Here is a 15,206-nt window from a genome sequence, read left to right as displayed (position 1 = left end):
GGAGGTCCTCCGGACCCCTCTCTGAACTGGGAGGTATTCCATACCCCCCCCAAACCCCCCTTAGTCAGGGGGAGGGGAGGAGGACCTCGCTCACCCGACCAAGCCCCCCTCGAAACAAAATCCTGGCTACGTGCCTGGCGTGATTAGATTATAATTTACGAAACGAAACGAGATGTTTCATTGTAGATCGCCTTGGAATTTAATAAAAAGAAAAAATAAATTAAAAAAAATACAACTGCGCGTGATTAGATACTCTTATAATTTCTCCTACACTTTTAAATAGATTAAAACGCGTAATATTCAAAATCTAAGCTCAGAATCGGATTCCTCGTTAAAAATCGATGCAAATTCATGTATCATATGTTATGATTCCATGAAGGTAAGAAAAATTATCTATCATAGTCACGGAAATTCTTTGGGATGAAACCTAGGCGCCAGTTGGCGCCGGCGCTAAGCCCTGAACGCTGAAGAAACATTGGACGAATTCCGGGTAGCTGGCGGCATGGATAAAAGGAAAAGGGTTTGAAGTTGAGATTGCTGGACTGAGTGGGGCTTGATAAATTATTCTTCCTCCTACATGATAACGATTAGGATCTGATTGGCTCATTTGAATGCTGCCTGGCTGCCGCTCTCAAGAAGCGCGGGAAAAGCACATGTGAGAAGTGAAATTGAGGTTATATTTTTATTTTGATCTGTGGTCGCAGTCGCAAATTGTCATAGAGTACATAGAGTCGTAATGTAATTGGGAGGGCTGGCGCCACTTTTAAGCATTTTCCATGTCCCGAATTCCGAGACTCCTGTGTGACGCCGGGTCACTTTTTCGATACATAATCGATTGTTTGCGATACACAGGTACCCGGTCATCCGATGACAACAACAACAACAACAACGGAGATAGGAATTACCATGTATTCCACACCGCCATTTTGGATCGAAAATGTATCGAAAAAGCGACCCGAACTCGGCGCACACCGGGCTCGGAATTCGTCGAGCAGAACATGGCGCCAGCTCTCCCATTTACATTACGACTCTATGTACTCTATGCAAATTGTTGATTTAATTTGTTTTCATTTTTCGTTCTCTGTCAAATTTGTTTTGTGATGAAGTATGTTTCCTCCTAATTGTCCCCCTAAATCAATGCTCATTTGCTCAGAAATTATGTGATGTCCTCAATTTTTTCTCGAAGTAAAAATGTATTTCTATAGCTGATAAGCAGGGTCCCTTTCAAAAGGAAACCAAAACGTAGGCCATTTGGTGAGTAAGTATTCAGGAAAAGTGATTTTCAAAATTTAGAACAAGAATCCTTGAACCCCATGACTTTGAAGGTTGTGATGAACCTAGGAATCAAGTATGCTATGTTTCTGTGAGAGTTTTTATCCTCGTTAAGAGGACAGGACAAAAACAAGAGGAGAATCGATCTTCAGCGGGCCGATGATTGAAAGCTTAAAGCAGCCCAGTATGACATCGAATTACAATATATTGCATGGTTAAGATAGGGCTATGTCTTGTTGTGTTGTATTGACATAGTTTCAATAATCGGGCCGCTGTGCTAATTTAAGTAAGTATGTTCTATTACCTAAGATTATTTGAATGAATAAGTCCTTCTTATTTTCTGTCATCAAACACAAAATGAATTGTATATTCATTTTTTCCCATACATTATGGCGCTATACCCAAGGGCCTCTTAAATCTCCCTTAGTCAAAGTGAAGATCATATGGTGCCATCAGAAGCTGTCTAAGGAACGATTGTGAACACAGTCCCAAGGTGACACCAATCAACACAAACATGTTAATTTAGTGGCTCCAAAAATATGCTCAGCACCGAAGCCCGGAAAGACTTATTTCACCACAATTCTGCACTCTAAATTACTCACTTAGGTATGCTGCAAATAATTATTTAATTTGTTTTCTTTGCCTGTGGATAGAATGGACCGAGGTAATAATCTCCGGGGTAGAGGTCAAAATAGTAACCCTCGTGGAAGAGGAAATGCATCAAGAGGTGATTGGTATCGTGGCAGGAATGGAAAATGGATGAACCGTAACTGGAGAGGAGGTGGAGGTAGGAGTAGAGGAGGCAGAGCAGGCGGGTCTTTTGCTAGAAACAACAGTGGAGGAAGAAATAATTTTGATGGCAGAAGGGGAAACAATGGTGGATCCAGTGGTAGTGAAGAAGATGCAGATGGTAATGATTTACTTTAAGTTTTTAATTTTCCTCCATACCTACATAATGATGGTGAAACTACCAGACCAGGTATCTTGGTTTGCAACGTTGAAGACCTCCTGTCATATTTTATTTTTTAAATAGAAAACTGCTGAACGTCAATTCTTGAAATCTTTGTTATTTTCTTCACTGTGCGAAGAAAACTTTGTGCAAATTTCAAGGAAAGATAATGATTTGTTCTTCTTCATAATAATAAAATGGGAGCGGAGATTTTTAAACACAGCTAACGAGATACATGGTCTGGTACTTTTCACCATCGTTAAGGCCTTATCCACATGTGCAGAGTAGGTACCTAGAACTTTGGCAGAATAAGTTACCTGTAGCTTGTCATAACTGGTCCCTTTTACGCACAGAAAAAGGGTGAAAAATGATGCGCAGCTGAAATTTCCGTGAATCGTTGCTTGTGTAGGCAAGGCCTAAGGAATATGTTCCAGCGGAGGGATTTTTGTAAAGATGGGTCAAAAAGTTAGAATTTGAGTTACTGACAGATCTTTTGAGTTTTTACCAGTATCCAAGTTGCAAGTTGTTCAGTTCATTTTTGTGCCTGTATGAAGAGTGAATAGTTACATTTGAATCCTATAATGGGCCTTTGAAATTCCATTTTGTGATCAGCAAACTGTATGTGGTCATGGATCTAGTCTGGTTCAATTTTGTTGAAAACCTATTGTAGCAAAATGGTAAGTACCAAGACACTCTGCCAGACAATAATACAAATATTATCTCAATTTTGAGTTTGTTGGCATGAAGGTCCCATACCCTGAGGTTAATCACAAATTAGTTTTTTCTTTATGATACTTGGACTCCGCAGAATAAATGTTTTTGAATTGAAGTCCTTCCATAAGTTCCTTTAAAATTTGAAAGCTTCCAAATGGCTAAGCTTTAGATTATTGCACTTTCTCTTTGCATTCTTCATGCATAGATTATTATTTTTCATATTCCTTTGGTAATGTCCTTTTTTTCTCAGATCCTGGTATGCCCTCACAAAATGAAGTCACTACTATTCAGGGTAATTTGGTTAATACTGTTCAAGTAAATACAGGACCATATAAAGGCTGGAAATTATATTTTCCTGAAGAGGGTAAGAATGTTGTATGCTATTTTTGTTTCACACAATTTTATCATTTATGGAAGAATTTTCAGCAGAAACTATACCTAATTGAATCGAAATTAACAAAAGAGAACCATTTTGATTACAGTGTTCGCAGTTTATCTTTATCTCAAAAAGTGCCCAGAATAGGAAATGGTGTTTGTTTCTCGATCATAAATTTGTTAATTTTGAAAGCAAAGGTTGTGTTTTTATAACTGGACGTCTATTTAGTACTTTTTTAATCAAAAAAGAAACGATTGCAGTGATTGAAAACACTGTAACTGAGTCGGTTCCCCTTTATAAAATTCAATTCAATTATTAGTCAAGGATGCAGAAAGTTCACAATCCACCATGTTTTAAATTGGCTTTCTATCTACCTACAAACTCCTTTTTCACTCAAAATTTCATTTAGTGCCATTAGCTCTAAGTTTTTGCTGCAAGTACATTGAAAAATAGAAATAGAAAAATTAAGCAGCCTGATTTTGGAGGAAAAAATATTTGTATGAAAATGTAAATGAGCAATTTATTGAATTATGCATTAGAAAACGAATTCTGTCAAACATCAAGTTTATAAGTCAACCACTCATAGCTTCCTTACCCTAGCCAGCCTAATTTTCATAGTTGGACATAGACCAATTATTATTCGATCATAATTACTCTTATTTTTCTTTTTTTCCCAGCATATCGTGATGGAAATCCAACAGTGCATAAAATTAAGGTTTTCGAGCTCTACATTCAGAAGAATAAGCAGTTTTATTCGCCCTCAAATATTCAGAATCAGAAAGCATTTCCCGTCGATGTTAAAAGTCTTATAGCTGACGAGGAGTTTTTAGGAGAATGGTCCAGTTTTAATGATGAGTTGACAAACAATCCAGAGCATGTTTTGAATAGCCTTAGCCTTGCTATGCACCAGGTAATTCTCACAGTTGGTTTTTATTTTCTTTCTGTCAAAATTTTGAGAAATGCTCATAAAGTTCAATCTCTCTTGATTTGAAGTGCTTGATTCCTGATTTCGGTTTGTTGCCAAACTTTTCAAATGTGTCCAATTTTTTACAGGAAAAGTAATGAAAAGAACTGATTCTCCAAGTCCTTGACATAATATCAAAAGATTTGTCTATTCAGAGTCCTCCACTTATCAATTTTTTTGTTTTTTGCCCCCAAAAAATTTCTAAATGATAGTTTTCTAAGATCTGAATTCGAATTTTGTTATCTAAATTAAAACTTAAAAATGACTTAAAAATACAGAAAGGTAAAATATGCCTTGATATCCCATGTGAAGGTATGCCAGTAATCTGAGAAACTGTTAATAATGGAAAATAGGTGCACTGTTAAGATTCTAGTTAGGTTTCAAGTTTTTTATGCTTTAAAAATTAAACATTTTTTTTAGCTGTTCAAATGTATTCAAGTAGTTACTTATCTCATTTGTGTTTCTTCGGTTTTAGTATGTTTTGGAGGAGCTTGAGAAGAAATTGGAAAGTGAGGTTGATGAAAAAGTTGATGTACAACTGCCCACCATTCGAGCTCGTGTATCCAATTTTGAGCCGTTGATTCTTTTGAAAAATCTAAAAGCAAACTATTATGGTATCTATGAAACATTTGTACATATTTTTCCCTCTTCTCATTAAATCACATGGCAAACCTCTGATTTATATAATTGATTTTCAAGTATTTTACCCGTGAGTATATTGGCCATCTTAAAATTTGAAATGCATTCTATGCAGATATGAAGTTAAGCCATAACAGTGAACATAGTAGTCACGAACTTTTTCAGCATATAAACAAGTAAAATTAATTCTACCGTGTCAACAGAGACGTTTATTTCAAGTAAAGGTTCTGCTGGATAGTCTAGAAGTTCAAAGCTGATCACTAATTTTCCCTCAATCTTTTTTTATAAAATATTTAAAGAGTTGTACATAGTAGAGATTTCATGTCACAGGTAGAGGGCAAAAATTTGCTGTTTTTCTTATCATACCAAAAATTGTTTCAGCGATGGAAACGCGAATGAACAGATTGAACCTTCTTTAAAAAAAGAACTGAAACAGGGGTGCAAAATCTTCCAACTTCCAAATTTTCATGCGTTCACCTACTATGACGTCACATTTTTCTCATTGGCTTTCAACACAATTCCCCTCCAATTTAAAAAGTGAGGACCTTTTCCTTCTTGTTTCCTTTAATTTTTAAAATCGAGCCCTTTAATATTTGCCCTCCCTCCACATTTTTGTGCGCCCTGGCAGGCGCATGATAGAACATTCTTTGCACCCCTATATTAAAGTTTCTCTGAATTCTTTGTCGTTCTCTTAAAAATGAATACCGCGATTTCCATCTTCCTGAAAAAAAGAGGAGAGATTTTCTACTGAAAATTTGTCAAAAAATTCTTTCGAACACCACTATTTTTAAGGTTACCCAAAAACATAAGTTTGTTAATTGTGTTCCTCTCTCTCTCTTTACAGGTAAGTTGGTTAGTATTAAAGGAACTGTAATCCGTGTAGGAAATACTAAACTTCAAGCTACCTGGTTAGCATTTAAATGTTCTGGTTGTGAAGGAGTACAGAGTGTGAGACAACCTGAGGGGTCCATCGTGCAGCCTACACAGTGCCCAGAGAAGACTTGCAGAAGTAGATCTTTCACTCCTCTTCAAGATTCAAGCCATACCCAGACAGTAAATTGGCAGCTGATACGACTTCAGGAAATTTTGTCTGATGATCAGGTTTGTCCTCTGATCTTCCTCCGCCCCATAAATACATCAGCAGGCACAGGGATGCAATAAAAAAGTGATTAAAATATTCCAAGCAAGATTGCAAACTTTCGGCAATTCAGATTTTAAATGCCTTACGTAGAACTTAAAGAAAGAAAAAACATCTTTGCGACGGTAAAATTACTGATTTGTTTTTCAATGCTCCATCAGTTCCTTTTAAGAGTATTTTATGATCTACAAGAGTTTCTCTCTGGGGAATAACAGTAGTTACTTGCCCATGCATATAAAATCTATTTTGTTTATTGCCCATATTTTGTACTTCATAAGTTTTTTTACTACGTAATGTTTTTTAATTGTTGTGCAACATCATAATATGTTTTTAAAATCAAAAAGGAGGGGTGGCACTTGACATGTACCTGAGCCTCTGTCAGAGGCTGACACATACAATTGTATTTGAATGAATGTTATGAAGGGTGCAGAATACTTACAGTAGTAAAATCAGATAAAATCTTGCACTAAAAACCAGCAATGTCTATTCAGCTCTGGTAGATGAAAAAGGATATTTTACATGGTGATAATAATAATACTACTAACTTTGTCTCGCTGCTCTTGGTTGCAAATGTATAAAATGACAATGAAGCAAAAAACTAAATTAAAGTTTCAAAAATTCAACCAAGGTAATAGAGTTTAAGCCCAAGTTAGTAATTAGTCAATGATGCAATATAATAAAGCTCAAATGTATGATCGCAAATGAGAGTAATAAAAAAATCAGGTTACCTAGATCTGTCATACTCTAAACTTTAAAAAGAAAGGACTTTTTTGGGCTTCGACTCAAATTCAGCTGCTAAACATGAAAAATTCAATGAAAAGCTGAGTGGAGACCCTTAAAAATTGGAGTCAGGTCACCACTTAACTTTCCACATTTTTCTTTATTTTACTGCTGAAAATAAACGTGTGACAAACGCAAGACGTTCTGTCCTTTGGTGTTTAAAAATGTTTAGTCCTGTTATCCCTATTTTTTAGGCATGCTCTTTTGTCAGCAATTAGATGCCATGATAATCGTAACACCAATGTGCATCCATATGTTTCAATGATTTTCTATATTTATTTGTGAAATAATGGTTATGAAAACTTTATTATGCTGTTTGATTTGTTCCTAGCGAGAAGGAGGTCGTGTTCCCCGAACTGTTGAGTGCGAACTCACGGAAGATTTAATCGAATCATGCGTTCCTGGAGACCTCATCTCTTTAACAGGAATTGTGAAGGTAAGTCATTGACATATTATGGCACCCTAGGATAGTCTCATTTGGGCTTTGTCAGATTTTTTTTTTGTACGACACCCTAAATTGAATCAATTTACTCAAAAAAGATCATCTGCCAAGTTTGAGCCAAATAGAATGATTTTAACCTGTGTCTGTAAATAGGTATTTTTATGTGCATTTCCAGCTTGGAAAACACGTCTTTTTGGAAATAATCAACTTTCCAGTAAATTGGTATTTTTTGCAGAAAAAAAAGCAAGGTAACTTTTGGTTTCAGCAGCAAAAAACAGATGGAATAACACTCATGAGACATTAAAAAAAAAAATTATTTTCCCCTTCAGCTGTGAGATACTCTGATGAGGTTTATAAAAGGGCACTTGAGGACCTAATGTCTCATCAAATTACTCAGGTCTGCATAAAAAAAATCAATTTTTACCGAATACTAGGTGATTCTTTATATGTATTACTACTCTTTGTTTCGGAATCTAGATAAAGAAATTCAACTACAGCCGTCATAAATTTTGGGTAAACCCTTCCAAGTCCAAGATAACAACCTAGTAGGTGGTTTGTAATGAAAAAATTTAAAGTTTTCAAATTATGGCGAATCTAACATCAAGTCCCTGCTTTTGTAACTTGACATAATTAGAACTCAAATTTTAGGTCAGAAATCACCATGGAGGTCATGATTTTGCCAAAATCCCAAGACGACGGGCAAAAATAACACTTAGGAGAAATACATATGTATTTATTATTTTGGATGCTGAGTGAGTTGTTGACCCTCCGGATTGCAGAATTCAAAAACAAGGTCCGTCACCTGATTCAACCACTAGAAAACTTCGAACGAATGTGTCTCCCTTTTTTTGTAGCTTAATCAATTTTTATTTTGTTTGTTCACCAGGTTCGAAACACAGAAGAATCAATGAAAAAAGGCAAAACTCCCAGCACATTCCAGCAATATATTAAAGTTGTTTCGGTAGTAAATGAGAAGAGCAATTCACAAAATGCCCGTAATTCAAGCACCTCTGGGATGGTTTTTGATATCAAAGACTACTATGCAATTCAAGTGAGCATTTCTCTTTCTTTCTAACAATATTCAAGTTGATCAAGCTTACTCCCCCAAGTTTTTTTTTTCCTTCTGCAAAACTTGAAATGTTCTCTTATATTTTATCAATAGATCAATGTGATTTTCTTTTAATTTGTAATAAAATAATGTACCAAAGTAAAAGTGATTATGAATCAAACCCAAGACTATTGATATTTACATCTATTGAAGAAAAACATTCTATTTTATGTATTTGTAACTGTCCACAAAAAAAAAAAAAAAAAAAAAAAAAAAAAGAAAGAAAGAAAAGAAAGAAAGAAAGAAAGAAAGAAAGAAAGAAGAAAAAAAAAAACAATAGCATTAGTGCTGAGGAACTCAAATTTGAAATTTTGGTTCTGCAGTCTTTGAGAAGTTTTTACATGAAGTCTATCAGAAAAAAGCCCCAAAGTGTAAAATTAAATCAGATTTTTAACAGATCAAAGTTTGCGGTCAAGACACATGACTTTGAGAAAAAGCTCTTAAAAGGTTTAATTCTCATGCGCAGAACTCAATATTGTCAAATCAAAACGTAACTCTACACCCATTGTACATGAACTAAACCAGTCATAACATTTACTCAATTAAGAACACCGGGGAGTGTTATCCGCAAGGAACTTGGAACTTTGACAATTTTAAGTTCCACCCAAAAAAATGGCTTCTCTGAAAAAAAAATACAGTCCTTCATCTCGCAGCGGTCACATCTGATTTTGTTGTATCCTCAAAACTTGTGCCAGAGAACTGGGCATTTCCTGTAGTTTACTTGATTGCGTCCAGAAATTCTAGAGCTGAGGAATTATTTATGATATCTCAAGTAATTTGTAGCTCCATTTGAGGAAAAGTAATATTCTGACAGGGTTTTTTTTTTTTTTTTCTTTCAGGAAATTCATTCAAATAAACACTTATTTCGACTATTAGTTCATTCCCTATGCCCAACAATTTACGGACATGAAATGGTGAAGGCTGGATTACTCCTTGCATTGTTTGGTGGCGCATTGGATGGCCAAGGTACAAGAGGTAATCCACATATTCTTGTCGTTGGTGATCCAGGTCTCGGCAAATCCCAGATGCTTCATGCTTGTGTCTCAGTTGCACCCAGAGGTAAGTTCCTTTGCTTTTTAATCTTACTTTGGCTCCATCTTGTTTCTATTTTTTATTTTTGTGTTATGTATACACATCTCCCAATTATTTGCCTCTTCAGTAGTCTCTTGATAATTCAGATTCAAGAATACAAGAGATTTGTTTGACTCATTAAGGTTTGGATCTTACAAAAGTTTGAATTAAAGATAATCCATTTGGGAGAAATCATAATCAAGGACGTTTGAATCATAGAAGACTAATTCAGATATTTTCATAGCTTTTATGAATAGAGTCTTGATTACAGTGAAACCATGAATTTAAATACTAATACCGTCATTTCTGTCAAAATGTTGATGAATTGATAAACTTTTGCATTTTCGAAGACAAATATTTCTTCTTTTATTTTTCATCAAAATCTGAAGGCATAAGCTTCATCAATCATTCAATTGATGCAGCAACTTCAGTAAGCATTTGATTGCTAATTTTGACTTTAGTTTGTGTACTTATGACTCATTTTAATTAAAACTTTTATCGAGAGATGTAACTTCTTATCATATGCTGACATGCACATGTCATCTAATAGTATTCAGATAGCTCTGGACAAAAAAGATATCAACAGTGAAACTCCTAAACTAAGTATCTCATTTTGCAGTATTTGAAATCTCCTCTCTGTTTTATTTTTTTTTTTAAGGAGAACAAATCAATATAATTTCTTGAAGTTTTCTCAGAATTTGCTTTGCACAGAGAAACAAAATCACAGAAGTTTTGAAAATTGATGTCAAGTAGTTCTCCATTTGAAAATGAATCATGTCAGGAAGTTTGCAACATCGAAAATTGAGCTACGAGGTTTGGGAGTTTCACCATCGATATATCCTCTGTAAATCTGCTGTAAAAATTGAGAACAAGTTAGCTGAAATTTTCATCAAACTGTTCTATGTCTAAGTTTTACCCAGTCGTTTATCCATCACCAGGTGCATACGTTTGCGGTAACACAAGTACAACTTCTGGATTAACGGTAACTTTATCAAGAGAAGGTGGCGGTGATTTTGCCTTGGAAGCAGGAGCTTTGGTTCTGTCTGATCAGGGTTGCTGTTGCATCGATGAATTCGATAAAATGTCTTCCCAACATAATGTAAGTGATGAGCTTGTAAACATTTTCAAATCTACTCCAGTTTTTGAACCAATGAAATCTCACCTCCTTCCTTTTTGCCAAAATTTAACTGAAAAAATGCTCAAAGTTATTTCTAGAACTCTTCACTGATTTTTCTCCTCTGCGTAAAGAGTATTTTATGGAAATTTCAAGCAATTATGTTGGTTTGCTCCTTTCGATAAAATATAATGAGGGCAGAGATTTTGAAACACCGCGATCAAGGCACGCCTTTTTGCGGTTTTGCTGTTGTTTTGCTTTTTCAGCTTGATAAAATCACCATTCATTTTTTTTCCTATAACTTTTATTACTGATTTAATCAGACAATAAAACAAATATGTTTTCTTTACTTTTAAAAAGGCTTTACTTGAAGCAATGGAGCAGCAGTGCGTGAGTATCGCTAAAGCTGGTGTAGTGTGTTCTCTTCCTGCGAGGACGTCTGTCCTTGCCGCAGCCAACCCGGTTGGTGGCCATTACAATAAGTCAAAGACTGTAGCTGAGAACTTAAAACTAGGCAGTGCTCTCCTCTCAAGATTTGACCTGGTATTTATTCTTCTTGATCAGCCCAATGAGGTAAGTAAGTGTTATTATTATTAGGGCCTCAGGCATTGTTCCTCTGCCTATAACATTTAAGTTTTAAAAACAATCAGAAAAAATTACCGGGAGATCAACTTACGCAGAGCGTATTGAAAAAAGATAAATAAAAAAAAAGTAGACACCACTAACCCATTTGTTTTGAATATTTTGACTGCGCCATGGTGCCATGGAAAAAGGAACTAATTGTGTGGCTAACTTATGTCCTTTGGAGATATCATGGCTAATATGTTATTTCTGAACTAGGCCAGATAAATTTGTTTATTTTTGGATGATGCAATCCATTTTTTTTTTTTTTTTTTGTGCTTTAATTAAGTTAGCTTGCTCTAATGACCATGTTTTCAAATATCTGAAGACTTAATCAAACATGCCAATTTGTAACTTTCAAATTTTTTACTACGCCAATAGTTTTGTTGATCTTTTTTTCTTTATTAAAATTTTTAGCTCCTTGATAGTTTACTCTCTGAACATGTCATGGCAATGCATTCAAAAGGAAAACCAGAACCTGGGTTATTAATTCTGACCAATCCAGATGGGACGCCAAACCAGTCGCTAGATGGAGGATCTGGTGTTCTAAGGTGAGCGTAAATAAACTTTTAAGAAAATATTTTAACTTTTTTCCTCTTTTGTACCCGCCTCAAAATCCCTTTTTCCAGCCTAAAAATATTTCTCTTGAGTTTTTGGAGGAGAGGCTATTTCAGCTTAAAAAAGTATCTGAAACCATATGTTCCTCAAATGGGCTCTAGAGGGTTTCCTCATCCTTTGTCCCCTCTAAAAACCAAAGAATCTGGTCTGAAAAATTTAAAAAAAAGTTAAATTAAATGTAAGAACCCTGCATACCTATGAAGGCTTGGTGGCCTTTACTAAATTATGATGAAACTTTAATATGTTGAACTATTGTATTACTGTTCATTTTTAAAGTCTCGCTAATTGTTAGAATATTTTTTTTTATTTCCTAGAACAATCTGTCGTCTGATATAAATTTAGTGCAAAATTGGACGTATGCACATCATTTATTCGATTTAAAACATATGTGTAGAGAATGTAGTCGCTTGCTTTATGGACTTCATAAATAACTTTCCTCCTGATAAAAATTTTTCAGTTCAAGTTTAAGAATGGTTGATCAGTCACTAGAGCCGGTTCCACATCACCTCCTGCGAAAATATATAGCTTATGCTCGGAAGTATGTCACGAATCCAGTTTTATCCAAAGAAGCTCGTTCTGTCCTTCAAACATTTTATCGTGAATTAAGAGGACGATACCAACCTGCAGATGCCACCTTGGTCACAACTCGGCAGTTAGAATCTTTAATTCGTTTGACACAGGTACTACCTAGATTTCAGCATATTTAATAAATTTTCTCACCAAAATTGCAGTTTTTCTGTCCTGTTTATTGTATCTGTGAGCTGAGCAGTTGTAATGGTAAAGGCGTCTCGGAAGGACTTAGTTACGCAATATGTAACAAATATTTCCTCACTTTTTTCAAGAATGTGCCAAGAATCGAAAAAACAAAAGAGGAAAGAACAATATTATTATTAATCTTTGTTTAATTTTAATTCACTAAGTCAGTAGCCAAGTGAATTACCTTCCATGTCAGACTCTTTCTCAAACCTTCTTTTCTGTTTTCATTACTAGGCTCGGGCAAAAGTTGAGTTGCGTGAAGAGGCAACTGCGCGAGATGCTATGGATGTCGTTGAACTGATGAGGTGGAGTTTGATTGACAACACGAGTGCTATTGAGTTCCAACGCAGTGGCTCCGGTCAGAAAACAAGGAGCAAGGTACTTGTACAACTTTTTTAAACTTCAATTCATCCTTTATCGTAATATCTTTTTTGTAAAATCTTCAACCAGAAAAACAGGGACACATTTATTTCATGTTATGCAAGACAACAGTATGTTGTACCTCATACTTGTTTGCTATTTTGCATATCAAAGTAATTATACTTAAATTTCAAGGTTCGAAGTTACCAGAGTGGCAAAGACAGTAGCATGTATTGTTTTCTCGCAGGGTAATGTGGTCTTACTCCTGTTTCATCTGAAGTAACAGCAGTTTTTGCACTTTTACTGCTCACTCACAACTCTTATTTTTTGCAAACAAGACGAATTTACCTGTTTTAGCGCAGTTATTCAGTTCATTTACATCAGATCAGTCCAATTCAGGAGAAAACTCAATTTCGAAAAATCGGTGGTTTCTGCTCTCTTCAGTAACGTGACAGATCAATTTCATTCTGTTAACGACTTCAATCAATTTCTTTCTCTTTCTTTCTCAAAATTACTTTCTTTCTTCGACCTTCCTGCAATTCTCTTTTCAGTAGCCTGCAAACCTTTCTCAAGCTTCCAATAAAATCGGAAAAAAATGCTACATTTTCTCCTTCCAAGATCTGCTGTAATAAGTGAGCATCTAAATTTTTTGCTCTTTTATCTTCTTTTTCATTGTTTCCTCTTCGTATTTATTGAGTAAGATTACCTTTTCACCTCATTAAATACTTTAACCCACTGTTCGCCTAATGTTTCCTCTTGTTTATCTTTTTAGTCTGAAAGCATCTCTTATTTTATTCTACAAATTAATTTTCATATTTTCTTTTTTTAGGCAAAGCAGTTTATTCGAGCGCTTGAACAGTATGCAGAGCATCAATCAAAGAATATCTTCTCTGTGAAAGAAATGAAAAGTTTTGCCCAAAATATTTCGATGGATACAACTGACTTTTACTCTTTTATCAGTAACTTGAACACAAACGGGTTTTTACTGAGTAAAGGAAATAACATGTATCAACTAGCAACTTGTGGCTAAGTTCTAGTTTTTTTGTTGCACCCTGATCCATCCATCAAGTTTCTCATGGAATAATTAATGTAATCCCAGCAAATTTAATTTCCCATCTTAAAATAGAGGTAATGTCAGTAAGTGGAAAGTGAAACTTCTTCACAAACGCCTTACCTAATATTAAAAGTCTTTAAATGTTGCCAACACCCTTTTACTGTCTCTCATTTACGGTGACTTAGGGCTAGTTCTATCATCTCTGGTCAAACCACTAGTCACGTTTGACAAGATGACAAACACAAAAATTTAAATCCTGGTCTCTGATTGGCAAGTGTGGCAGTCAACCGCAAAAGCTCATCCATCAATTCCTTTGATTTCTTTTGTTCTTTTCAAGTATTGTGCGTGACCTATAGCGACATCTTGTAAAACCGATTTTCAACCGATTATTGCATGGAGTAGATTAAAGCTTTAGAGGTAATGCGGCCAAAGTTGGTAGCATTTTGTTGCTGTTTTTCAAACTAAAATAACAAATTTAACTGTAGGCTAAATGTGACTAACAAATGATGATAGAACGGATTCTATTTTGACAAGAGGATAAGTGCATGATTCCTGGTCACGTATCTAGCAGATTTGACTAGAGATGACAGAACTAGTCCTTAGTGCCCATCAAATGGTAACTCTGTTCATACGAGTAGAACTAAAATAAGGGTTGGTTACTAGGTAAAAATTTCATGAAATAGAGGCGTTTGAGTGCTTACTTAAAAAGTAAAAATAATAAAATGTCTAAATATTGGTAGTCATAATCGCTGATTTCTAAGATCGCTTTGATCTGCAGAGCTTTTGAGCAATGCTTCTTTAAATTGTTTCCAACTCACGACGATATTTCCATTATATCTATAAAAAAAAGTGATTGTTTCAGCTATTTTGAGTCCTCATAAAAGAATATAGTTCCCATAAACTATTTTTATTTATCTGTTTGTACATTTATATATATTTTAGTAAGTATGTAAAATTTTCTCAGTTGATAAAAATGAGGGCTGTGTATTAGGTATTAAAATTCTTTTTTAAACAATAAGTGTATAATATTTTGTTTTTTGATACAAATAAAATCAGCAAATCAACTTTTTGTGGGATTTTATTTCCGTCAATTTATTATAGAAAAAGCCAAATGAAAATTACTGGTTCACAGATTCTCGTGAGTAGCTTGGAGAGAAAAGTTTTTGAAGGCAAGTCTTCTCTCTGAAATACTAAATTTTCCTGGAAAAATGAGATGTTAATCAAAGTCAA

The 15,206-nt window shown here is 34.9% G+C and overlaps 1 protein-coding gene across 2 annotated transcripts; it reads left to right on the top strand.

Moving 5' to 3' along the window:
* The first annotated feature begins 749 nt into the window (after window positions 1–749).
* Window positions 750–15,043, top strand: rec (minichromosome maintenance 8 factor recombination-defective). 2 transcript variants are annotated; one of them, XM_072306076.1, is made up of 15 exons: window positions 750–1,254; window positions 1,926–2,182; window positions 3,186–3,299; window positions 3,989–4,221; window positions 4,751–4,889; window positions 5,759–6,015; window positions 7,164–7,268; window positions 8,161–8,325; window positions 9,222–9,441; window positions 10,392–10,552; window positions 10,928–11,140; window positions 11,606–11,739; window positions 12,264–12,486; window positions 12,797–12,940; window positions 13,752–15,043. In XM_072306076.1, the coding sequence occupies exons 2-15, from the start codon at window positions 1,927–1,929 to the stop codon at window positions 13,950–13,952; spliced, it is 2,565 nt and encodes an 854-aa protein (XP_072162177.1). In that variant the 5' UTR covers window positions 750–1,254; window position 1,926; the 3' UTR covers window positions 13,953–15,043. The 2 variants fall into 2 exon arrangements, with proteins under 2 accessions (XP_072162177.1, XP_072162178.1); XM_072306077.1 differs by having other exon boundaries at window positions 750–1,258.
* The last annotated feature ends 163 nt before the right edge of the window (window positions 15,044–15,206 follow it).

Source organism: Bemisia tabaci, chromosome 1, assembly GCF_918797505.1.
Source record: "Bemisia tabaci chromosome 1, PGI_BMITA_v3".
NCBI classification, from domain to species: Eukaryota; Metazoa; Arthropoda; class Insecta; order Hemiptera; family Aleyrodidae; genus Bemisia; species Bemisia tabaci.
This window is presented reverse-complemented; position numbering and strand designations above follow the sequence as displayed.

Excerpts from the sequence above, each read along its gene's own strand:
- rec (XM_072306076.1), top strand. The coding sequence starts at position 1,927 with ATGGACCGAGGTAATAATCTCCGGGGTAGAGGTCAAAATAGTAACCCT. Across the intron at positions 4,890-5,758 it reads TCTAAAAGCAAACTATTATG|GTAAGTTGGTTAGTATTAAA; the intron begins GTATCTATGAAA and ends CTCTCTTTACAG. Across the intron at positions 10,553-10,927 it reads AAATGTCTTCCCAACATAAT|GCTTTACTTGAAGCAATGGA; the intron begins GTAAGTGATGAG and ends ACTTTTAAAAAG.